The 27737-nt window shown below is 32.1% G+C and overlaps 3 protein-coding genes across 4 annotated transcripts; all 3 read left to right on the top strand.

The window, feature by feature from the left end:
- Positions 1-1888: 1888 nt before the first annotated feature.
- Positions 1889-4504, top strand: LOC146910797 (uncharacterized). Its single transcript, XM_085722791.1, has 9 exons — positions 1889-2112; positions 2233-2366; positions 2732-2844; positions 2997-3120; positions 3263-3421; positions 3511-3666; positions 3884-3963; positions 4083-4132; positions 4207-4504. Exons 1-9 carry the CDS (start codon positions 2001-2003, stop codon positions 4335-4337), a joined length of 1059 nt encoding a protein of 352 aa, XP_085578917.1. The 5' UTR covers positions 1889-2000; the 3' UTR covers positions 4338-4504.
- A 1351-nt stretch (positions 4505-5855) lies between these two features.
- On the top strand, positions 5856-6743 carry LOC146910796 (glutathione S-transferase T2-like). The gene has a single exon (XM_085729462.1). The coding sequence runs from the start codon at positions 5856-5858 to the stop codon at positions 6741-6743; it is 888 nt and encodes a 295-aa protein (XP_085585588.1).
- A 2237-nt stretch (positions 6744-8980) lies between these two features.
- Positions 8981-16851, top strand: LOC146910795 (uncharacterized). Of its 2 annotated transcripts, none has more exons than XM_085722788.1 (10): positions 8981-9523; positions 9809-9998; positions 10639-10772; positions 11150-11262; positions 11365-11488; positions 12763-12918; positions 15965-16120; positions 16251-16330; positions 16481-16530; positions 16628-16851. In XM_085722788.1, exons 1-10 carry the CDS (start codon positions 9134-9136, stop codon positions 16756-16758), a joined length of 1524 nt encoding a protein of 507 aa, XP_085578914.1. In that variant the 5' UTR covers positions 8981-9133; the 3' UTR covers positions 16759-16851. The 2 variants fall into 2 exon arrangements, with proteins under 2 accessions (XP_085578914.1, XP_085578915.1); XM_085722789.1 differs by having other exon boundaries at positions 16470-16530.
- The last annotated feature ends 10886 nt before the right edge of the window (positions 16852-27737 follow it).

Here is a 27737-nt window from a genome sequence, read left to right as displayed (position 1 = left end):
TGTTTTGAGTTCAATCAAATTCAAAATTGATAAACCCCACATAATCATAATCATAGAAATAATGGCAATTGTCTTCCAGTTCATAATTATACTATTTTCTTTATTTTCTCTAGTGTACTTTACTTTCACTCGTGCCCATGCTATACCCAAATTGCCTTCTTCAGCAGTTAGTCCAGAGTTACAGCAACGTTCTATTTCTGCTCAAAATGGCCTTTACAGAACAAAGTTTTTCACCCAAATACTTGATCACTTCAATTATAATCCAGAGTTATCAAACATTTCAACAAAGGTATCTCATCAATGATACCTACTGGGGAGGAGCCAAAAAGAAAGCTCCAATCTTTGTCTACATGGGAAATGAAGGGGACATAGAATGGTTCGCACAAAACACTGGCTTTATGTTCGAAATTGCACCCAATTTCAATGCCATTTTGGTTTTTATTGAGGTTAGTTTATAATTGAAACTTGATTAATATCCTCACGTAAGAATATTTTTTTAATATTGAAATTAACTCATAGTGTTTTTTGTTGATCAAGATTAACTCATCGTTATAAGATTGATTTGTAAGATAAGAAGTGTCGTCAGTGGCGGTTCTTGAAAAAATTCGTTGGGGGTGCCGAACTTCTATGGAATATATATTTAACAGTTTTAAGAACTAACAATAAATAACAACTACTCTAGTGGCATAAGTTAACTTAATTGAAAGTGAAAGTATCAAGAGGTTGTGGGTTCGAATCCCATCAAAGATGTTTTTTTAAAAAGATTTTGTCCCATCAAAGATGTTTTTTTAAAAAGATTTTGTAAAAATAAAGGAAAGAACAAATATGTAAAAAAAATGTAAAAAAAGAACAAATATGTAAAAAGAACACAAACAAATATGTAAAAAAAAGAACAAGAACAAATATGTAAAAAGAACACATAAGAACATGTAAAAAGAACACATAAGAACAAGAACAAATATGTAAAAAAAGAACAAGAACAAATATGAAAGATAGTGTTGCACCCACGACCTTTACCCATTTTATGGCACCCCCTTACCACTGCAGCAACCAAATTTTACCCATTTTATGGCACCCCCTTACCACTGCAGCAACCAAATTGTTATTGATATGTTACAACTAATATAGTATATAAGGGAATTCTGGGGGATGCCATGACACTTACCTACCCCTTAGAAGATCCGCCACTGAGTGTCGTCTTTATACACTAATATAAAACCTTATCATTATTCTATATATAAGACTTATCATCCTTTTGGAATAATAATAATATTGATTTCAAAGATGTAGAGTTGATTTCAATGAGTTTGCGTTTAAAATTGATTCTAACTTAAAGCTATGATTTTTAACCTTTGACTTAAAACATGATTTTAGCTTCAAATTTAGTGTTGATTCCGTTTTTACAAATATATATTCAATCACAAATCAAACATCTTTAAATGTCGAACCTGTTTTTATCATCGTTAGTTGACTGTGCGATGACAAAAAATTAAGAGGAATGCTAGCAACACTCTCTTTTGAGCACTCTCTCTAGCACTCACTCGTTTATTGGGTGAAATCAATGTATGTCCCACCACTTTATGTGGGTTCCATTTCCAAAGTGTAGGTCCTACATTGATTTCATCCAATAAAAGAGTGAGTGCTAGAGAGAGTATTCAAAAGAGAGTGTTGCTAGCACTCCTCAAAAATTAAATTTGAAACTAAAAATCAACATAGAGCCAAAGTTTCAAAGTCTAGCTTTAAGTTAAAATCAGATCTAATCGGAAACATTTAAACATGTAAAAATCAACTTTACATTTTAGGAGTTAAATTTTCCTACTCCATAAATGTAAAATCAAACATACACTAAAGTGATGTTAACATTGTACTATTAATTAAATGTCAAGAAATTTGCAAATTATATTTAAAAAAACAAACTGCAGCATAGATACTATGGAAAATCAAAACCATTTGGAGGTAATGATGAAGTTGCAAATAAAAATAGCAGCACACTTGGATATATGAGTTCCACACAGGCTTTAGCTGATTATGCCACACTCACAATTGATCTGAAGAAGAATTTATCAGCAACTGATTCCCCTGTTGTCGTGTTTGGAGGATCCTATGGAGGAAGTATATATAAATCTTTTAATTGTTTCTTGTAACTAATATATATCGTATTTTTCTATATATAGTTCAATTCAACCCCTCATCTCCATATATAGTTAAAATTGGGTACTACTTCTGTTTCAGTGCCAGCTGCATGGTTTAGGATGAAGTATCCGCACGTTGCCATTGGAGCTTTGGCATCTTCTGCTCCAATCCTTCAATTTTTGGATTTGGTTTCACCATATACCTTCACTAACATTGTTACTCAAGACTACAAGGTGAAGAATTGTTAGACTAGGATTCAAATATAACTTTTTTTTGGGTCAAATAGCTAACGACAGAGAATACAGTACATACACATTAAGGGCGGAGAACTAAGGGATTATGGGACGAATTTATGTCCCAACATATCAAACATCTCTACAACTATCATTTTTTATTTATAAAATTGAAGAATTGCATATATAAAGTAGATATTAATTATTTGAGCATTTTGAAATACGTTTCTTAACTAAAAACTTTGCTAATGTCTTTGAATACATTAATTATTTCATCAGTTGTTACTCATTCAAAGTATACTGCCGAGCTCTTAGTTAATAAGTTGCTTTTCTTTCTTTGTTGCATATGATTATATGATTTTTAGAGTGAGAGTGAGAATTGTTACAAAGTGATTAAAGGGTCTTGGAAACAAATAGATGACACAACCAATACACCAGGAGGAATAGAACAGCTACGGACATCGTTCAGATTATGCAAGTGAGCCATGTCAAAATTTAATTAATCCCATACTATTTCTATTGAGTAATTAATTAATCCCATAATCTGTCTAGTTCTTTTCGTAATTTTTTTGATTATTTAGATTAACTTCTATATATAGCTTAATTACTATTGTTTTTCTGTTGGAACAGCAATAATATAAGTGCAGGTGCTTTGAAAAATTGGCTTCAAACGGCTTTGATGTACACAGAAATGACAGATTATCCAACACCATCCAATTTCGTGACTCCCTTGCCAGCTTATCCAGTCAAAAAGGTGCCAATGTAATCTTCAACACATTTTTTGATGTGTAAAATCTTAAAATTGATTATTTTTTTTCAAATGTGCACTTAATTTTGTCGCTAAACTTTGATACTAATTATTTATCTGTGGAATATTTTATACATGATTGTACCAGATTTGCGAAGCGATTGATAGCAAATCCTCTGGAAACCAAACATTCACCAAGATGTTTGCCGCAGCCAATATCTTCTACAACTATAGTGAAACTGTCACATGTTTTGATATTAATAATGATTCAGGGGATTCTCTAGATACAGGGGGATGGGATTGGCAAGTAAGTAGTACCAATTAAACACTTTTATTTGAATTTTGCAAATAGTTAATGATCTAATAATTAACTAACAATGTTTGATTAATTTGTAGTCATGTACGGAAATGATAATGCCCCTAGGTGGAAACAATGAGGAGAGCTTATTTCCAGCTCACAAGTGGGAGTTAGAAGAGACACTCTCTTACTGCAAACAGACCTATCACATAGATCCAAGACCCCATTGGATCACTACTGAGTTTGGTGGTCATGTACGTAAGAAATATTGTTATCCTTAATTAGTCCTAAATCGTGGTCTGCAACTGCAATTGCAATCGTATCCACTACATTTATCGGTATTTTAATTTAACATCAAGATCCGAAGCATAATCATAGATGCAATTTAGAACTATATATCGCTATAATTTTTTTAATTAATTTGCTAACACTGCAATTTAACTCTTTGTAATCAATTATGCTTATATATAGGATATTGGGAGAGTTCTGAAAAGATATGGGAGCAACATCATCTTCTTCAACGGTTTAAGAGACCCTTGGAGTGGTGGAGGGTATAACATTATCTTCTTTTTTGGTTATCCCTACTAGCTGCTACTCTTATAATTTCATTGAATTTCTAGGAGATATTATTGTCACATAAACATGACACCGGCTAATTTGATGAATGCAGGGTATTGAAGAACATATCAAAGAGTTTAATTGCTATAGTTGCAAAAGAAGGTTAGTTTGAAACCGTATTAATAATACATATGTTTATTATCTATTTCCATTTCTCACTTTAGTGCTTTGTATAGGAGCTCATCATGTAGACCTGAGGTTCTCAACAAAGGAAGATCCAGAATGGCTAAAGGATATAAGGAAACAAGAAGTAAAGATCATAACAATTTGGATCTCGCATTATTATCAAGACCTACTACAAGGATGAAGAAATTGAATAGTATTATACATTATCTGGATTAAGGATAATATTTCTCCTCGTATTTCACTAATACATATTGGCATTGTTATTAGCATTTAATTTATATGCATCTGTGTGAATAAACCATTTTGAAATTCCTCAACATTTTATACTAAACTGTGAACTAGCTACCCAATGGGCGGTCCAACAAATTATTTGTTGATGTGCAAGTGAGAGTTGGAAGTCTCGCAGTCGATGGAAGAGTTAAAAACTAGCTTATGCATTAAAGTTTTGCACGAAGATGTGTTCAAACAATTAAACTAACTTGTGTCATTACTCCAGCTCAATACACGGATCCACTCTAGTGTTCTAGGCTCTCCGGAAATCCTAACTTAAGCAATTAGTTTTTTACTAAAAAAAGATATTTATTTAAAGAACAAAAAAATTTGCAAAGATGGATTTCAAATGTGTTTTTTTTTTTTTTTTTTGCAGGGACAAAAAGCCAAACTCGGTATATTCGCAGAGAGCATTCAAATATTTTCGCCCAAAAATAAATATATATGGCCAATAACCAAGCCAAAATGGATGCATTATCTGTTAGTAAGATATGGCCAATAACACTGACACATTTCTTTTTTCCGTGATCTTTTGTTTCTTGCGATCTCTCTTTTTCTTTCCATTTATTTATTTATCTCATTATTGATAATCCTTTTTAGTATTTTCTTCCTTTTATTCTATCAATTTTCTTTTCCTACTGATCTCAAAACTCTCACACTTTAAGAATGTTATAATCATTTTCATATAAGACCACTTACAATGGGCTTGTTGAAAAACAATTCAACCTATTGAAACCATTGCAATGCCCTATTGAATATTATGCAGAGGAAAGAGAGGATGAAAAAATTCAGTAAGTTGAAATACTGTGCGAACTGCCACGTGGCCGAGCGGGAATGGCTGAAACTGGCGCGTGCACGTCACGCGCCGACAGGGAGGGTGAGAAGCAGAGGCACGCGGTGAGAGAAAGGGAAGGGGTAAAGATAATGCCACGTGGCTTGCGTTGATTGGCTGCTTGGATTTTTATCTTCTTAATAATTTGGACTCAATTATTTCATTGCAAATAAATTTTTTTTTTTTTTTTTTTTACCAAAATTCGTGATTTTTTTTTCTCTATAAATAGAGACTTGGATCATTTCATTTGGACACAGAAAAAAAATCGAGTTTTTCACTCTCTTAATCTCATTATTAGTCTTTCTTTTAAAGTTTTAGTCTTTGATTAGTGAAATGGATCTCAATAACAATCAATTCAACACCCAAAATTCTTCTGATTACCCATTTAGCTACCAAAATCCCAACAATTATCAACACCCAAATCAATTTCTCAACCAACATCCTCAAAACCCAAATCAATTTCCCAACCAATATCCTCAAAACCCAAATCAATTTCTCAACCAAAATCCTCAAAACATGCCTAATTTTGGTTTTGCCTCAAATTTCAATCACTCATCCTCTGTTCCAAACAACTTTCATCCATATTCTAGATCTATGATGGGATATCCATCTCAAACACCCCCATTTAATGGTTATATGCCGATGATGAATGAAAATTTTCAGAGTGTTGGAGAAATGACAAGAGACAATGAAGTCACTCCAGAGGATACAACTCCTAAGAGCAAAAAAAACCCCCAACCATCATGGAACACTGAACAAAATTTGGTGTTAATTAGTGGGTGGATAAAATATGGAACATCCAGTGTTGTCGGGAGAAACCAGACAAGTGAATCATATTGGGGTAAAATTACTGAGTATTGTAATGAGCATTGCTCATTCGATTCTCCACGCGATGTCATTGCATGCCGAAACCGTTTTAATTATATGAGCAAATTAATAAATAAATGGGTTGGTGCTTATGATACCGCTAAGCGTCAGCAAGCAAGCGGTTGGTCGGAAGATGATGTTTTGGCAAAAGCCCAGGAAATATATGCATGTGGGAAGAATGGTAAATTTACTTTAAAGGAAGAATGGCGCGCTCTTCGTGATCAACCACGTTATGGCAGTCAAGTAGGAGGCAGTCAAGTGGGAGGAAATGTTGGCTCAGGTAGTAGTGGATCTAAGAGATCTCACGAGGACTCTGTAGGATCTAGTGCTCGTCCAATGGGAAGGGAGGCAGCTAAAAAAAAAGGAAAAAAGAAAAGCAATGACGCTGGCTTGAAGGAGGTGGAAGACGAGTGGGTTCAATTCAAAGAAATGAAGGTGCAAGAGATGGAACAATTTAAAGAGTACACCGAAAAAATGGAAAAGTACACTGCAGTGCAACAGGAGAAAAACAGATTGAAGAAAATGGACTTGTACATGAAGTTAAGTTCTCAAGAGCATCTCGATGACAGGAAAAAAAAAATGTTGGAAAACTTGGAGCGTGAGCTGTTTGGAAATTAATTTCACTAATATTTGTTTGTATTCGGTCAAAATTGTCAGTGTTGTCTAGTCCCCAATGTTTACTTTAAATAATTGTCAGTGTTGTCTAGTCCCCAATGTTTACTTTAAATAATTGTCAGTGTTCTCTAGTCCTCAATGTTGCTTTAAATAATTGTCGGTGTTGTTTAGTCCTCAATGTTGCTTTAAATAATTGTCAGTGTTGCTTTAAATAATTTGTCCCGTGACTTTACTATGCTTTACTATGCTTTTACTATGCTTTAAATAATTTGTCCCGTGACTTTACTATGCTTTACTATGCGTTTACTATGCTTTAAATAATTTGTCCCGTGGTATTCATAGCCCATGGTATTCATAGCCCATGGTATTCCTAGCCCATGGTATTCGTAGCCCATGGTATTGCTTCAACTATTTTCTTATATATAGGGACTTGAATAACATTCATATCTACTTCCAAACCTATTTGCCACTTCAATATTGTTTAAACTATTTCCTTTCTCAAATTACATTCATATCCACTTCCAAACACTATCAATGGATCCTTTTGGTTTTGATATGAAAGCCTACTTCCAAAAACGTGATGCTGAAGACACTTATATGGTCAACCGATTTATTCAGCGTCGAAAAAAACTAGAGGAAGGTAGTGGATCCGGTAGTGGATCTGGTAGAAGAAAATATTTAAATAGAGATCATGCAGCAGCTAACCAAAGACTCATTGACGACTACTTTGCCAATGAGCCTACATATGACGATGCAATGTTTCGTCGTCGGTTTCGGATGCAAAAACATGTTTTCCTTCGAATCGTTGGAGACCTTTCAAGTAGTGACAACTACTTCACCCAACGAGTTGATGCCACCAACAAAGAAGGTATATCACCCTTAGCAAAATGTACCACAGCGATGCGAATGTTAGCATATGGTGTGGCAGCAGATGCGGTCGATGAATACATCAAAATAGGAGGTACTACAGCATTGGAGTGCTTACGTAGATTCTGTAAAGGAATCATACGATTGTATGAGGATGTGTACTTGAGAGCACCAACCCAAGATGACCTTCAAAGAATACTCCATGTTAGTGAAATGCGGGGGTTCCCAGGGATGATCGGGAGTATTGACTGCATGCACTGGGAGTGGAAAAATTGTCCTAAAGCATGGGAAGGTCAATTTACTAGGGGGGATAAGGGAACCACCACAGTTATTCTTGAAGCAGTTGCATCTCATGATCTATGGATCTGGCATGCCTTTTTTGGATGTCCAGGAACGTTGAACGATATCAACGTTCTAGACCGATCACCGGTGTTTGATGATGTGGAACAGGGAAAGACTCCAAGGGTGAATTTCTTTGTGAATCAACGTCCCTATAATATGACATACTATCTAGCTGATGGTATCTACCCTTCTTATCCAACTTTCGTCAAATCAATTAGACTTCCTCAAAGTGAACCCGATAAGTTATTTGCAAAACAACAGGAGAGCTGTCGAAAGGACATCGAACGTGCTTTTGGAGTGCTTCAAGCTCGATTTAAAATCATCCGTGAACCAGCTCGCTTGTGGGACATAGCCGATTTGGGTATCATCATGAGGACATGCATCATATTACATAATATGATTGTTGAAGATGAAAGAGATACATATGCTCAACGTTGGACCGATTTTGAGCAATCTGAGGGAAGTGAATCTAGTACACCGCAACCATACTCGACCGAGGTGTTACCCACCTTTGCAAATCATGTGCGTGCTAGATCCGAGTTGCGTGATCCAAATGTTCATCATGAATTGCAAGCAGATCTCGTGAAGCACATATGGACAAAGTTTGGAATGTTTCGTGATTGAAGATGATTTGTATCAGACTAAATAAATTAGTTGTGTTTTGTGTGCTTGTTTGTTGTCTTGCATTTTAAGCTATTTGTGTGTCGCGTGCTTAGTTTGTTGTATTGCATTTTAAGTTAAGAAAAAAAATATTTCAATAAATATTGTTTTTAAAAAAAATTAATTGTATTATTTTAATTTAATTTAAATCGATAATTATAATTTTATGTAATTATAAAAACAAAAATTAAATAAGAATAAGAAATAAAAAGTGGTGGGGTAGAGTGTTGAATGTTTACCATTGGAGTGGTAAAAATTGAATGGGTGTTGAATTAAGAGAGAGAAAATGATGTGGAGTGTTGGGAATTGAAAAAGTGGGTGTTGAAGGGTATTGAATTATTTTTCCCATTGTATATGGTCTAAGAAAAATTAAAGAATGGTCCACAATCCCATTTCTTCTGTCACTAGCAGACCTAACCACTAGGCTTTTTCTGCGGAACTTGAGCATTTTTGAGATTCTCTTCTTCTTTTTATGCAACACTCTTTTTTCATTTGTACCCTAAACTTTCATCAGAAAGGAAAAAATGGCAATTATCTTCTTCCATTACAAAGTTTTACTCTTTTCTTTGTTTTCTCTTCTGTTCTTTACCTTCTCTTCTTCCCATATCATACCAAGATTTCCTTATTCAGTGATTAGTCCAGAGCAACAACTAAACTCTGGTTCTGTCCAAAATGGTCTTTACAGAACAGAGTTTTTCACTCAAATACTTGATCACTTCAATTATAACCCTCAGAGTTATCAGAAATTTCAACAAAGGTATCTCATCAATGATACTTATTGGGGCGGTGCCAAAAAGAAAGCTCCAATCTTTGTCTATACTGGAAATGAGGGGAACATAGAGTGGTTTACACAAAACACAGGTTTTATGTTTGAGCAAGCACCTAATTTCAATGCCCTTTTGGTTTTTATTGAGGTAAACTTTATTATCTTGGATTCCCTACCTCAGCTGCATTGTCTTTTTGTCTCTTATTCGAGACAACATTTTAGTACATGTTTGAATTAACAGTGAGAATGACAGAATTACCTTAAATAAATGCGATTTGACAAAAATTGCGACAAAATCACAGTGTCACTTTGATTTCATTAAACTCATAATCAACTCAAATATGTGTTTAGTCTCTTGAAATTAAATTTGAATTATATATTATATGTATGGATGTATATATGTTTGTCTTATGCATTACAAATTGAAATGCAGCATAGATTCTATGGAAAATCAATTCCATTTGGAGGCAAGAAGAAGGTTGCATATGCAAATAGCAGTACACTTGGATATCTTAGTTCTGCGCAGGCTTTGGCTGACTATGCCACTCTTATCATTGACCTCAAGAAAAATTTGTCAGCAACTGAGTCTCCTGTTGTTGTGTTTGGAGGATCCTATGGAGGAAGTATAATCTATACCATCAAAATTTTATTTCATTTTTGTTTGTTTAATTGAAGTGTTTAGTTTTTAACTTGCAATCAAGATTTTTTAAATTATGGTAACAGTAGCAATGCGATCCTTGGTATTTTTAAGAAAATAACAACTTATTTATCTTAGAGTTTAGTTAAATATAGTAGACAACCAATCATTTAAAGCTAGATTACTTTCTCATATTTAATTATTTTTAACTAATTTAAATTATGCATTCATTTTTTAGTGTTGGTACCTAACTTTTTGTTATGGGTAAATAAAATTCTCCTTTAAAAAATTGCGTTTTAACATGGTTGATACAACCTTAATTGCAATTGCATTGTGGTTGTAGATATATGTTAAAAACCTTTGTAAAAAAAAAAAAAAAAAAAAAAAAAAAAAAAACCTTGATGTCTCATCAAGAATATGGTATTATACATTTTTTTTTAAAATGATCGTATTACAATTGTGTTAAGGACATTTGTTAAGAAATGAAAAGAAAAAAATTGTGTTGAAAAGAATATTTGAGACTGATATTATCACTATTTTTTATTCCTTAACAAATGTCTGGATATTGGTTAGCATTTTTTCTCCCTAATTTGGACCATAGTCTAAAGTGAAATTTGTTTTTGCAGTGCTGGCTGCTTGGTTCAGGATGAAGTATCCACATGTTGCAATTGGAGCTTTAGCATCATCAGCTCCAATCCTCCAATTTGATGATTTGGTTTCACCATATGCCTTCGACAACATCATCGCACAAGACTTCAGGGTTTCATTTTCTTTTCCTAACTGAAAACCATTTTTATATTTTAATTTACATTATTTCAGTTAACTTCTTAATTCTAAAAAATTAAAGGAAAAAAAAAACTTGCATGTGATGACTTTATGAGAAAGTAGTGTTAAAGAGGTTATGTAAACTCAAAATGATGTATGAACTTTGTTTTTTATTTTACATTGTCTACTCACGAAAACATGCTCTTAACGAGTAATATTAATTAATTAAGTAAATGTCTTATTATATTTCAGTCAAAAATAGTGTCTTGCTGTATTGTAGATTCAATATTACTGTAACATATCATTTCACGTGCACCTGACAAATAGCTATATTTTTTTTTATAAAAATTATTTACTTTGTGTATTTTACAGAGTGAGAGTGAGAATTGTTACAAAGTGATAAAAGGGTCATGGAAGCTAATAGAAGAAACCGCCAAAAAACATGGAGGACTAGAATTACTAAGGAAATCATTCAGAATATGCAAGTGAGTTTATTTTAATTAAAGCAGTTTAATTTAATTTAACAACCAAATCATCAGGTAACAACAACACAGTTATTTAATTTATTATTGTTTTGGTGTAAGTAGTAATTATATAGGAGTAGATGCTTTGGAAGGTTGGCTTGGCCAGGCTTGGATTTATACAGCCATGACAGATTATCCAACACCAACCAATTTCCTGAGTCCCTTACCAGCATATCCAGTGAGAAAGGTTCAAACCATACCCTCTTAAATTAATACTTTATCTTTAAACAAATTATTTTATTTTTGTGATTAATTTTATTTGATGTCTTGATGCCACATCTACTCATAAATACAATAAATGGGTGTGTGCTAGTGTTTGTTGGGCGGGTTTGTAAATTAAACACCTTTAAATGTGTGATGGAGTGTGTTCTAAGTTTTAATTATAACGATAACGATAACGATAATGAAGTGGCGTATTAAGATTTTTTTAAAGATTGAAACGTAAAAGCAAAACAAAACCAATACAAAGTTCCTCAAAAAAACCAATACAAAGTTAAATAGTTTTATTTTTTTAACTATTTTTGTGTAAGAATTTTGTATTTTATCTATTGGCCAAAAATAAGTGGAACCAAAGGGTAAACAACGGAAGATTGTAGCAAAAATATATTTTGTATTTTGTATTTTGTTTATTGGTAAAAATAAATTCTAACATATTTTTAAATTTTTCTATATACCATTATTTCATCTGAGTCAATATCAAGAGTGAATATTTGACATTCATTTTATTGAAAAAAGATAAATAGACGGGCCATCCAAGCTAATATTGTAACTTTATTTTAATAAATTTCAATAAATTTTATTTTATTTGACTATTTTGTTTAATTTTTACAAATTTTTTTTTTGAAGAAATTTTTACAAAGTTATGTACACACTCTTATATGAAACAATGTTTATATATTTTCAAATACTAAAAAATATCCTGAAAGTGCCATAAAAATAAATATTTTAAAGCACTTCTTGAACATTAAAAATTATATGAATTTTGTAAAGAATAAGTACCCCACTTTCATTTCATTTTGTTATAATTATCAATTCATAATTTTTTTTTATAAACCCGGAAGATATGATGTTGACAGTATGATATTTTTATCCCATACTTCCTCCGATCACTGTTATAAGTAAAAGTTGATTTTTTTGGTTCATTCAATAAATGATGTACGTGGTCTATTATATAGACCATATACATCGTTTATTGAATGAATCTAAAAAGTGAATTTTTGCTTATAATAGTGAGCAGAGGGAGTAAGTTAGAAGTACTACCAGTTAATTATTGAAATACAATTAAATGAACTGAAAATGATGTGGATATTTTCCTTTTATTTATAAATAAATATCTTAAAGCGTTTGGAAGTGTGTTTCATATTTGTTTGTTTCTGCGAAAGAATATTTGACTATGTATCACAAAGAAAACGATGGAATATTTGACTATGACTTTGAATTTCGGGGAAATTCATTATTCAGATGTGTGAGGCTATTGACAGCTCAGTGACGGGAAAGAATACATTAGAGAAGTTGTATGATGCTGCAAGTATATACTACAACTATAGTGGTACCTCTAAATGTTTCGATTTAAATGATCATTCTGATCCTCATGATCTTGGAGGATGGCAGTGGCAGGTACTCTATTCTACTCATCCCCCAATTTGTTCAATTTCAATTCCACAATCATTCATTATTCTCAAATTTTATTTTAAATAAGTTCTTTTTTTTAGAAAACATTTATATGAAATATCATTTCGTGAGAAGAAATCAATTGATAAAACAATACATTGTAATATACATGAGTCGGAATTCGAACCGTAGACACCCACTTAATCACGATGAACTCTAACCATTAAATTACTACTTAATAAAAGAACCCGTCGAAACACACAACACAAGGTGTGCAAGGATAAGTTAAAGAGCACAGTTACATAGCAAAACTAACAAAAAAAAAAGACCCAAAATTGATCACCACAACCTGTTACACCGATCCTACAACAATCCCCTACTAAAAAAACCAAAAAAAACACCAAATTTCAAACAAAAACAATGCACAAATCAATGGCAATATAAAGAATTTGACCACTATTGATTTAATTTGTAATCAAATTTTGGGGATTTTGCTTTGAGCCACCACAAAAAATGATCTTCACCTTATCCATAATATGTAACAAAGTTTATTTCTTTCGGACAAAAAGTCTATTGTTAAGTTCTTTTTTTTTTCCCACAAAAGTTAAATGCTAATCAACCAAATAACTTGAATCTTCTCATTAGAAGTTTTTGGGGTTAAAAGCAATAATTGGTAAATTGATAGAGATGCCTAACCAATTCAAAATTGCATACCAAATACTCCCACAAAAATCATAGTCGAAAAATAGGTGTTGTCAATTTTCAACACGCCTGCAACGCCCACGCAAAATAAAGCATCATTATCTAGAATTTTGCACCTTGGCAACTTATCTTTTGGAGGCAACTTGTTCTCCGATTATCGTTGGACATAAAATGACACTTGGGGACTTTTTTTATTTGGAAAAACCCAAATCTCACATGGGATAGATAGGACTCTTGAGAAGAGTAGATAAAGAGGAAGCAATCCTCACTTTACAAGCTGGTTTTGTAAGGTTGAGTTAGATCCCAAATTTCAACATAGTATCAAAGCTTGTCGAATTTAAGGGCCGCCTAAACCTATTAACGCACCAAGCCCAAAGAGTGTTGGGCGTCCTCACCTTACAAGCCGGTTTTGTAAGGTTGAGTTAGACCCCAAATTTCAACATTTCTTGTTCCATATTATCTTCTGCGATGGTGAATCACCATCCACCTCTACCTGTGACAATAAGGGATATTCCTTTTACAGAGTACCCTTCATTTGCTTCGAGCCACCTCCAGATTCATCGATCAAGATTGTTTTTCTACAAAGAAATATTATCCAACCGAATTACATCGTTCTAAAAATAACTCTTTTTCCCAACAAATAAACTCCTCATCCACTACAACCGACATCCATCTACGGACCATCCCAACCTACACATCTCAACTAAAAAGATATTTTTATCGGAAGCTAACCAAAATAATCTACTACATCTCACACGGAGAGTTCCCTCTAACCAAGGATCACATCAAAACAAAATATCTAAACCATTAATAGTCAAACGAAACACATGATTTCCAAACCAATTGCCCGCGCCTAACTCTTCTCCTTCTTGAACAGAGTGCACCGTCATTCCGCCACACCGAACACGCAATATCATTACCTACATTCACGCCCCTTTCTAAACTGTATTAATTACACAACATCTTAAACAGTAAACCACTTTTGGTGAATCTTCAACCTCAAACACTACTTCCCTAATAATGCATAATTAATTTGACGAACCCTTTAAACCCCTAAACCTCATTTCATGATCCAAACAGACCTTATCCCACTTTAACCAATTAATCTAACGAGCCTCCTCACTACCCCTCCATGAAAATAATTTGAACGAAAGAAAATAAACAAACAAGACATCTTTTAAAAGTACATGTCGATCAACTATTGACAAATTACGACACTTCCAACTAGATAGTCTCCTTCGCAGGGTCGTTCCTATGAAATAGGAGGTTCGGTTCTATTTTTAAAATAGGCCAAGTAAAATCAAAACGTAATTCTTTTTGTGTAGCTAAGCTTCATTAAAAAATCAGAATCATAAAGACTTTTAAACACGAAACAAAACAAAATAAAATTAAGTGAAAGATAGGTGAAATTTACATAACGGTGTCGTTTGGAATGTCACTCCTACGTCGTAGGAAAGGGGAAAACGAATGGTTTATGCGAAAAATAAATAATTGTTGTGATTCTTTCAATGGGGGTGGGTATTATATTCTTTTTTGAGGCCCATAGTTTTTAGAGGCTCGGTGCTGTAGCGCTTCTTGCACTCCCCAAGATCCGGCCCTGCTCCTTCGAAGTCTCTCAACAAACATAGATCAAAACGAAAGTCTTCTTGGGTTACTATCAATCGGCAGTCCTAAAAATTTAAATAGTAGTTGCCCACATTTACAATTCAACATACTAGATGCCTCTTCTATCCATGACATATTAGATTTACACTTATGAGAATTCACCTTGAGATCGACCAAGTTCTAACAAGACCAACTATTGCCTCCCAAAATTAGAGTATCGAAAGCAAACCGTAAATGATAAACTCATTCAAGATTTGAACCAACCTGAATTCCTCAAAGCCTTGTAGTCCAACATTCACGGAAGAATTCAACATTGCATTTAAAACTTCAACAACTATTACAAACAAATATCATACTGTCAACATCATATATTCCGGGTTTATAAACTCCCTAACTGGAATTTCATAATGGCCATCATAGTCCACTTCCTCCACTTCTCCGAAAAATTCATAATGGCCATTACAGAGTCTATATATTAAGTTCCATTCAGTTGAATCATAAGCTTTCTCAAAATCCACTTTAAATAAAATTATCTCATTTTCCTTCCTTTTTGCATCATCTACAATCCCACTGGCTATTAGAATATATCTCCCCTTCACAAACAAATATACCCTTTGAAGGAATTAGCGAAGGAGTTTTCCATCTCATTGTAATTGTCTCATTTGCAATATTTCTCTCCTACAATGAAGAAAGCATTATATTAGTGGTATAATAATGAAATTCAAAAAATACTTTGTACATACAGGCCTGCAGTGAGATGATAATGCCCAAAGGAGCAAGCAGTAAGGAAAGCATTTTCCCGGAATCTAAGTGGTCAGTCAAAGACAGAAATGCATACTGCAAATTTGCCTACAACGTAGTACCAAGACCCAACTGGATTACATCAGAATTTGGTGGCCATGTGAGTTTATAATTACTATATATCATCATTAGATTTTTAATTTGGTTTGATATAGTATAAATTTACATTTTGCATATATTGCCAAGTTCGTGCTGATTCAATGCATTGATGTATTATATGTTATCTGCAGAATATTGAAATAGTTCTCAAAAGATCTGCGGGAAACATCATATTTTTCAATGGTTTAAGAGACCCTTGGAGTGGTGGAGGGTATAGCCTTATTATCTCTTCTATCATCATCATATACCATTATTAACAATGCTATATATTTTAGGCATGCTAATATTATTTTCATGTCATAGTATAATGTTACTATATGCTAAAATCGATTATTTGCGTTAAATATGAGTTTATTTGCAGAGTGTTGAAGAATATATCAAAAACTATAATTGCTATAGTTGCTAAACAAGGTTAGCTAATTAATTTTTGTTTTAATTTTCTCATTTTGTTATTCTTCATTTTCATGTTTCTCTCTGTTTAATTATTTGCGTGTGTTTATGGGTATAGGAGCTCATCATGTGGACCTAAGGTACTCAACTAAGGAAGATCCAAAATGGCTTAAAGATGTGAGGATACAAGAAGTAAAGATTATTGAAAGTTGGATCTCCCAATACCATCAAGACCTAGCTACAAAATAGTGTCAAATTAAGGAACTGTTGCTTGTTATGTCTGATAAATTGGAGGCAATAATTGCTGTGAAATAAAAACAATGCATAAATTATCATCGAAAATCTATCTAATCTAATAATTGTGCAAATGTGAAAATATGTGTTATGTACACAGAGATACATCTAGCTATGAATGAAAAAGTTGCAACAAGAAAAAAAAACTAAGGGTGAAAAATGATTGAATTGTATAAAATTTGATTCAATTTGGATTGTAAATGTATTAAAAAAATCCATCCATCCATCCTTTTAAAATTTATATATAAAAAACAATTCATCCATTGAATAACCACTATTGATCAATTAATCCCATTATTTTTTTAATAGAGATATTCAATCAATCAATCAATGAAGTTATATTAAAAAATAAACTGTATTATTTGAAAAATTATTAAAAATGTTAATATTTTTTTATCTAAATTTTACGCCATGAAAAACCACTTTAACTACAATCGACAAGACATTGTTGTGGTTGACGAAGGTTGTTACAGGAGATCGGAGTTGATGATGTTATATACAAACAATGTTGTGGTGGTGGTAAGCGAAGGCTATGAGAATGGTCGTTGGCTGACGATAGTGACACGTGAACCATTAGAAGATTTTTAAATAGATTTATAAGCTAAAAAGTTTGTAATTGAGTCCTTATAATTTTTTTCAATAAAAAAAATAAAAGTCCTTATATTTGTTAATAATTTGTAATTAGGTCCTGAAGTCAAAATAAATAAAATTGTTCTAGTTTTGTGTGCTATTTCAAAAGTGGATAGTGCCATATTATTGCCTACTCAATAAACCTTAAAATTAAAAGTGTTTATAAATACAAGTTTTTTTTTTATTGAGGTTGTAAAAACACTTACAAAAAAATTAATGGGCTCATGAGTCATGTGCATGAGCCTAGAGTTGTTTTAGTGTTTTTTTTATTCACACCCCCTTGATTCGCGCGCTCATTTGGTCAAGCAATCTTTTTCTTTCTTGAAATGTTTTTTGTGAAAATGATATTTCGGATTTGAGCATTTTTATTTTTAATTGTCCAAAAAATAGAGTTTACTATTACGTTTGACTGATATTTTTTTTTGGAATACCCGATATTCGATCCAAAACCGACTAATACGAGAGATTTCATCCCGTCGTCCACTTGCAAGCCAACTTGACTAGATATATTAATTGAAACATTATCCTAATATTCACTAACCAACCGTTAATCCTTCCATCCTAAAATATAAAATTTGATCATTAGTTTAACTTAATCATAGTTTTATTTTTCGCAATCACAAATTAGCTAAGTTACTAGTTTTATCTTTGGAGCCTATAACTTGCATCTAGATCGAATCATTAACCAACAACGGCCTCCACCTCTCAACAACACCAAATCACGTGGCAGTCTCCCGTGGTCAGAAGATATAAATGTAACATCGATGCGGCCTTCTCTTCTCACGTCAACCGTACAGGTATTGGTATTTGTGTTCGCGATGCAGAAGGTACGTTTGTTCTGGATAAGACTATGACATACCCTTGTACGGTTTCGGTGGATGTGGGTGAAGCTTTAGGGCTGCACTCTGCTTTGCAATGGTTGAGTGATATGCAGTTTGACAATGTGGATTTTGAAACAGACTCTAAGTTGACAACTAACGCCTTCCTTTCTACCAGGAACGACTTGTCCGAATTTGGCTGCATTATTTCCTCCTATCGTTCTTTGTTCAGTACTTTCTTTTCTAGCTCTAGGACAAGCCAACATGGTTGCTCATGCTCTTGCAAGAGAGGCCACGTCTTTAGCTAGTCCTGCCGTTTATTTTGATATACCCAATTGTATTGAAACTCTTATCATTAATGAAATGCTATTAGTTAGTTCAGATGCTTGAGACTACATAGTTTCACTTTTTTTCTTCTTCTTCTTCTTAACTCTCCGACTCAAAGAAGAAAGGAATACTAATAATATGGGATTCGACCAATAGATACGTAAATGAACGATTCAACTTTAATTGAAACTCATTAACCACTCGAGTCCAACCATTTGATTCATGTTGTATTAAAAAGTATGTTTCATATTTAAAGAACATAAATGATATTTTTCATATTAAAAGTTTTTTTTGACAAAATATTAAAAGTTTTTAAAATGTTGTATTAAATTAAAAAGATATTTTAATATTCGTTATAATATAATTTTTGGCGTGCTAGTTTGACTTCTTCAGAAAAAATTCATTATAATTTTTTTAATATATTGATATAAAACAAATAATTTATTTATGAGTCTAATTTATATATTGAGTATAATTTTTTGTGATTGTAAAATTTTTTATACATGCATGCACTGAATACAATATTGTCACATTATTTAATATAGATCGGTATGAAAAATCACATATTTGTAAGAGTTGAATTTTTATACATAGTGAGTGTAATTGTTTTTTACACAATCAGTTTATCACAATTAATCATGTGTCTGATTTGAAAAGTGGTTAAAATAAAAATCGAATTTTTTTATTGCTCGGAAGTCCGATAAAAAAATATTTTTATTGTCAGTACATATGAATTAAATCATATCTCATTAAATGATATGGAGAAATACAATTAACGTGTGTAAATTATTTTTATAGGAATACACACACATAAACTAGCATAATCCTCGTAGATAATGAAATTAGGATTCTTTTCATGAAATGATTTTCTTGCTTTTCTGTTAAGCATTTTAGTGGTTAAAATTTCACCTTTTAAGATAAACAAGTGAAGAATATAAGGTTCGAACATCAACCCTTACATATTACAATGCATTGTCTCTATCAACTGAGTTATATTCAAAATAGACGAAATGATGTTTTTGATAGCACAAAAGTTTAAGCAACTCATTGATTAAAAAGTTATTCACTTTTAAAAATAAAATAAAAATCTTCAACCCTTGAATCAGTGCAAATATCTGATGATAAGCTCCCATAAAAGTCTGCACATGCATATCTATCTAGGTCATGCAGTTAAGATCAACCGAGTCACTTCTCTATCACTAAAGAGAAAGGAAACCAATAATCAACCTTCACAAGTCACTTTCTCTCTCGTTGTGGAAGGCTTGTTGTATATAAACTATGTTCCATAAATATTGATTATTTATTGATGTCATGTAGTAATCAGACCATAATAACGCATGCAATGCAATAATAAGCATACCCTATAGAGAAGGACAGTGAGTCAGAGCTTATAGTTATAGATTATACAAGTGACAACGAAGAGGCTCTTTCTCAGGAGTAATTGGGGACCTAGCTAATGGACTGTTCTACTGGGCCTCAGCCCTCATGTATAATGTTGGTACGTCTAGATCAATTCAACAGTGACACGTGCAGTTTACTTAATTCCATCACCATTCTCTGCAGCTCTTTTGTTGCAGTTTAATTTCATTGCCTGGAGAGAAAGAAATGCAGTTTGCCAACTATAAATCAGTAACAGGATCAGTAAATTAGTATATTGGTCCCAAAAAATTTAAGTGCAAATAATTACTATAAAAAAATAAAAGTGAGTTGTATGTCGTCTAACTTTGTTGGATAGGTATTTATCATCTAATTATTTAGTGTCATCTCATTTTTTATATTATTTCTTAAAAAAAGTATAAAAAAATTATGCTTACTAATTAATGATGTCTAACAAAACTCTACAATATCGTAGAATTTTCAAATAATAAATTAGTCTTTTAAATTAAATATCTTCCTGATTGACTTAAAAACATGAGGCTTAAGATCATTTTTTTATGGTAATTCACAACAACAATTCTCTCTCCAATGAACGAATAAATATACGATGTGCTTTGGCCTTTTATGTTTATATATTTTTTTGTTACATGAGAAACCAAAGAGAAAATTTAAAAAAAGAAGGAAAAGAACCAAGTCCTACATAATAACTGACACTTCAATGCTAGCTGCCGGCTAATAAACTAAGGATAGACACGATCGTGAACCATAACCAAGGTACCCATACAATTAGCTTCCATTTTTGCTAAAATATATGTATAAGCATTGTCTTCAAGAAAAGTGTGATTTAGGAACAAATATCAATCCATAGTTATTAGTTACTAGTTGCACCAGGTGTAGTGAATCATAATAGTACATAACCTTTTAAAAATCGGTTTGTTAACACAATTTGAGACCAACAAAAAAACCTGAATCTCTGCAAGAAATACGTTAGACCAACCTATACTCCCATAAAATTCAAATTGAAAAACTCCATCATGATTTTAAAGGTGGGTAGAGTTTATTTTGCTGTGATGCAAGATTTGGACAATTTAATAAAATTCAATTCATTTATAAAATATATATATATATATATATATATATATATATATATATATATATATATATATATATATATTGTGGCAATCTCTTAATCTCCTTAACCTTCTTTCAACCATTATATTTACTTGCAATCATTATATATTAATGCACTCTCCATACTTGAAGTGAAATCCAATTATTTTTGAAAAATATATGTAAATATCATCTTGTAAGTACATCTCATATGATAAAAGGGGTGGCACTTTGGTGCCATTAATGGCACCATGCCATTAGATCTCCACCACACACACACATATCACACACACACATCCACAATGTTTGGGTGTCATCAATGGCCAGGATGTAATGGCACCCAAGTATTTCCCCAAGGTTGTAAAAACATTTGTTATGTTGAAGTGTGGGTTCGAACATGTAAATCTCTATTATTCACAAATTTGTGTGTAAGAGTTTCACCGTTTGGTTATAAAAAAATAAAATAAAAACCTAAACATTAATTTTACATCACAATTTGAGACCAACAAGAAAAGTCCGAATCTCTGCATGAAGTATGTTAGAACAACCTATACTCTTGCCACATTTCTTAGAAAACTAATGTTGGATCTCAATGGAAGCCCTAAAGGACCACCCACATCATGCAAGAACAACCATTTTTATCCAAAACTTTAAGGCAATTGGTTTATGTGTCTTCTTATTTATAAAATTATCAACCTCCACTTTTCAAACCGATGTGGAACTTCTAACTCAGATTTGCTACACAACAATCTTCCCATCAAGTGTGAGCCGTTCTCAAACGGAAGCTTTTTCATCCGCACACACGTGCTTGTACTTGTATCGTCGTTGACACAACTCACATCAACGGGGTCCATCGCCTAAACACTTTTGTCAAAGAGACTTTTGTCACAAGGATTGTTAAGTCGCAGGAGGAACCACCCATATTAGACAAGAAAAAATTATTACGTTTATTAGTTTACGAACCATAATCGCAATTAAGCCAAAATTTCATGCCAAACAATATTTTCCCCCTAAGTCAACACCATTTCTATTTAGGAAGAACACTAAAATTATACGTTTGTAACTGTCAAATCACCACATTATTTGTGATGTCAAATTTTCTCTCATAAATTCCAGTTATTTTATTATAATAGTTGAAACTGTTCCATATAAAATAACACACACTAAGAAGTTCAACATATTATTTGAGAATGAAGTTAAGGATAGTTCATATACAACATTCGTATTCTTTAACTCAACGAAACGTCTTTTTCACAAGATAAAATCATAAGAACTCACACAAAATCCAATACAATACCGACATTGCTCAACCCAACAAAACACTTTTTACTAGGAACAAAATTGTGAGGGCTATTTAGTCCCAAAGCGGACACTACTAACATTATATATAAGCACTTTAGCCATTTATTTGGCATCTTGGAGAAGATATAATAAGAAATACCAAAGAAATATTTCTATTGTCAAAAGAAAGATATTTTCCTTTTCAAGAAGATATATATTCTTTGAAGGATCAACGACGCTTTGTGTTGGAACAATTTCATATAGCTCTAGATAATGGTCACTTGACTTGAGTTAGTGTCATTAGACTCATATCTGCATATAACACTTGCGTGGCCGCACGTTATTAATTTAGATGTATTATTCGGAGAATTTACACATTTTTTTAGCGAGAGACCCCTACAACACTTTTCAAACGTTGTCTGGAGTTACATGCACATCAGTCGACATAGACATAAATTCAAACATTATCCAAAGAGAAATGATATTTTGACAACCACTTTTTGACAACTTTTGGACAACTTTCTCTCTTATACTCACAAGATTGTCAACAAAGTTGTCATCAAATAGATGTCAAAATATCATAACTCTTATCCAAATGACCAAATGTGTTTTTGGAAAGTATTTTTTTCAATTATAAAAAGTACAATAGTTTTTAGGAGTGACACGTTTCTTATATAAACTCAGGTGTAGATATGGTGGTGCCTATAACGACGGTAGTTTACATACATCGTTCTTGGTCATATGTTATAACAAGTTCATTTAGGAATGTATGTTATGTATGTATAACAGCCACATAATGTGGAAAACCTCTCTATTCTCCTACATACGTAAGACAAAATATTTTGTTTGACCCAATCAATCATAGCATCTTTATTACGAAAGCATATGCTTGCTGGTGTTAATTTGTTCACAAAAATAACGCACACATATGACATACGATATGTGTAGGGGACATTATAACAACAACAACAAAAAAAATTTGTATTGAGTAGATCTACTTTTGTTGGAGGAACTTAATCTCTCCTCTGAAGATGGAAAATGTGAACTATATATTATGAACAAAAATCATATATCATATGTAATTAAAGTTAAAGATAATGTAAGAAAAGTAATGTATAATTTGTGCTTTTTTTTTCAACAAAGAATAATATGTGCTTCTATATATTGTTATTGTTTGTATTTTTGTTGCTCAATAATTAATTAGCCCTTTTTCCCTCTGATGATATTGATAGTCCTGCTATGCTTTCCTTAAATATATATCATTCTCAGTTTCGTCAAATAAAGCATTGAGAGATTTTTCTTTGATATAGATGGCATATGGCCTTTTCTCACACCCAGTCTTTGTCTTTCCTCATGGTCAAGGATTTCTCCTGCACTTTCCCAATCAACACCCTTTTGGAGAGTAATAAAATATTTCAGATTTTGGCAGGCCAGAATATTTTCTATAACTTGTAATTTCAAGTTTTGCACAAATAACATGTTTACAATTAAATGATACAAGATTGTCATATGCTAACCATTGTGCCTATATGCTTGTCCAATGTGTACCTTTTTTGTTTTGTTATTATTGTTGATTATGTTTTTGCTTATATATTACAGTCTATGTAATGTGTGATTGTTGGTGTTGTTCCTCAACATCTGTTGAGTTAATGAATCTCTTCTATAAAAAAAAATTTGCCAAACTTCGATACACGATAATTAATAACTTTATGTACGTATATCAAATTTCAAATAATTTGCTCAAACAAATGTCGATTAATTTAGAAATTCATATAAATCTACTATTTTTTTTTTCGGTTCGGTTTAATCTAGTTTGAATATCCGTCTAAGTGTGCTATTTAATCTAATATTTAATTATTTCTCTAACATATTACTCGTCCGAAAAAATTAGGTTGATGAAATATCAATTAACTTTTTATTGACAGGTAACAGTTTTTATTTATGGGAACAAAATTAATTGATATCATTAACTAGAAAATGTTTTATACAAATTGGTGGAAAATAAAAAAATATAGTGACCAGCTCAAGAACCATCGCCCTAGCTAAAGTATAAGCAATTATTTTCATTTGTCGTCTAATATAGAGTATCTAAATTTTAATAGTTTTGACATCACGGTCAAATTGAATTGTTAATTAATGAAATTTTCTAAGTATAATTAACTTTCGGGGTCTGTATGACCTCCAAGGACAGAAGAGTACTAGGCAGGTATTTAAAGGACTGGAGAATTTTTTATCATGTCTATGTTTGATGAACAATAGAGAGCACGAACAAAAAAGGTAAAATTTACTATAATACCTTGGAAAATGTTAACCGGTGTCCCCGGGTACTGGTTAAGGAAGCAAATGTAGAAGCTTTTGCATTGAAAATTGTGTAATCAAGGCTTCAAAAGTCAAAAAAGTGTATTTTTTTTTATTTAATTTTTCCTTTTTTAGATACCTTAACCAGTGTCCCAGGAGCACCGGTTAACACAACCCTAATACCTTTTATGAATGGAAATATTAACAAGATGATAGAGAGAGGGAGAGAGAGAGGTTGGAGAGAAGAGGAAAGGGATAGAGAGATGTAGGTGGGGGGAGAGAGAGACAGAGAAACAATGAGTGAAAGAATAAAAACAAAAGTTTATTTTAGATTGCTTGTATGACGGAAAAAAATTGTTAATTAAGGTGATTTAGTGAGGGACAAGAAATTCAGTTATTGTCTTATCTCTTTTCTTTTTTTTTTTTTTTGAAGGAATTATCTCTTTTCTTTTATTTTGTACGATCTCATGAACATATTTTAAATCAAGCACATTACAAAAAAAAAAAAAAAATTATTTTGAGAAAAGCATAGTACAACTATATAATTGTACATGTTGTCCAATCCTTTATTTTTTTTCTGCAAATCAAACACACTCTCAATGTCATTTAATTTTATTCCTACATGTTGTGTGTGTATCTCTCTATCTATCTGATAATGAAATTTTTTTGTTAGTACTTTATATATATTTTATTTTTTTAGTTGGTCAAAGCATTTCCATGATTAGTTTTTTAAGTACTAATTAGATCCATTTAAGAGAATGATCTCTTTAAAAATATATTATTTCATAAGCATTGGTTATACATCAAATTCATAAGGGTTTAATATGTGATTCGTCCCTGCAAATAGGGGTCGCTTAAAATTTCGTCCCTGCAATCGCTAATCCTTTTTTTTTGCCCCTGCAAAGTTTAATCAGTTAAAAATTCGTCCCTTGACCCAGTTAATCACTGCCACGTCACTAATCTGATGAGGTGGCACTGCTAATTGGTTCATATGCATGTGAAAGGACAAAAATACCCCCTTATTTTTTTTCCTTAAAAAAATTTTCAAAATTTTGAAAATTCTTTTTTTAAATTAAAAAAATCTGAAAAAATAATTAAAAATCATAAAAAATTTCGGAAAAAAAATGTTAAAATTAAAACTGAAAAAACTGAAATTTTTCCGAGAAAAAATCGTAAAAAAAAATTCGGGAAAAATCTGAAAAAAAATTGAAGGAAAAAAAACAAAAAAAATAAACCAGGGGTATTTTCGTCAATTCCCATGCCATTTTGGTAAATTGCTGACGTGGCAGTGATTAATTGGGTCAAGGGACGAATTTTTAACTGATTAAACTTTGCAGGGGCAAAAAAAAAGGATTAGCGATTGCAGGGACGAAATTTTAAGCGACTCCTATTTACAGGGACGAATCACATGTTAAACCCAATTCATAATCATATATACTCCCTCCGGTCACTATTATAAGCAAATTTTTACTTTTTAGATTCATTTAATAAATGATGTATATAGTCTACAATATAGACCACATAAATTTTTACTTTTTAGATTCATTTAATAAATGATGTATATAGTCTACAATATACATCATTTAATAAATGATGTATATTGTAGACTATATACATCATTTAAGAAGAGTTGTTTGTATTAGAAGATGAAAATTTCATAGCCCAACAACCTCTATAATTATGCTCGTGTCTCCAACATGTACTTGAACTAAAACAAACCAGTTCACCTTTTGTAGGGCAGGAAAGGGTGTCTAAATGAATCTACCTGGAAACTTACTGAGAAGGGTTTTAGTCTCCAACTCATACAAAAGACATAATCTAACTATTAAATTAAATATATGTAAAACAATAGGACCATTTTTCTTCTCTAGCTAATTGGAGAAATCAAATCTCTTTACTCTCTATGTAGTTAATAATGACCCTTTTCAATTTAATTTGATATATAACATGGTTGATTTGAAAACTAGGAATGGACGGAAAATACTTGTGTGGACCAGGGACCAAACCCCATTTCTTGGTCACAACCAAAGAAATGGGAGAGAAGAGAGAAAATGAAAAAAGTAAAAAAAGAAGGAAAAAAACTATGTGTGTGACCAAACCCATTCCTTGGTCCAAGTCCACACAAGTCTTTCGCGGAATGGACAAAGATGAATAATGAAGTCACGCACGTGATACAATGACTATTATATTCCCTTACACCCCAGAAAATAATACAATACAATTTTGAAAGCAGAAAGACTTGAATGAACCAGACCATGCTATGTACATTCATATGTACAGATACAAAACAAATTGGAGAACCTGGACCACCCCTTTGCCTTCGTTATTTTTCTCAAAATTAGTCACAAAAAAAATAACAATTTTTCTCAAATTAAGTAAGGGCGGATCCATACCTGAATTTAAAGGCACAGAGCAAACAATATTATTAAAAAAAGGAAAACGTAGACAAAAGAACAAAAAAAATTAAACCATGGTGTCCGTGCGTACGTGTCACCTCATCTGAAATACCACTATATTTTAAGCAAAAGGGAGGGTGAGGTTATCAGATTGGTTTGATAAAAACCAAAGTAATTAATACAAAAAATTACTTAATTTTAATAGCATTTTTAATCCCTACAAAAAATTTCTGCACTCAATATTAGTCCTTACTCAATCCAAATTTGTTTAATTTATGCTTAAACTCTTAAGTTTTTCAACAATTTTTTACAGGCGTGTTAAGAACGTTATTAAAAGGTCCTCCAAAAAAAATATCGCAAAAATTTGATTTCTACGTCCATATTTTTGTTACTTATATCTTAAACTTTTGTCGTTTTAAAAAATTCATATTTAATTTATTTCATGTTAAAAAATTATAGTTTTTAGTAAATGAACCGTTCATAGTGTTCTAAACTTGTATAAAAAGAATCGTTAAAAAATTTAAGAGTTTAAGGATAATTAAACAAAATTTATTTTAGCAGGGACTAAAATTATAAGTAAATTTTTTTTTGTAGGGATTAAAAATGCTATTAAAATTAAGTAAGGACTAAACTTACAAGGTTGCAATTTTGTAGGGACCAAAAACATAATTAACCCTTAATAATAATATAAGTAGTT

Source organism: Medicago sativa, chromosome 7 (assembly GCF_051527215.1).
Source record: "Medicago sativa cultivar Bolivia chromosome 7, Bolivia_mono, whole genome shotgun sequence".
NCBI classification, from domain to species: Eukaryota; Viridiplantae; Streptophyta; class Magnoliopsida; order Fabales; family Fabaceae; genus Medicago; species Medicago sativa.
The sequence above is the reverse complement of the archived record's forward strand: the minus strand, read 5'-3'. Positions and strand labels throughout refer to the sequence as shown.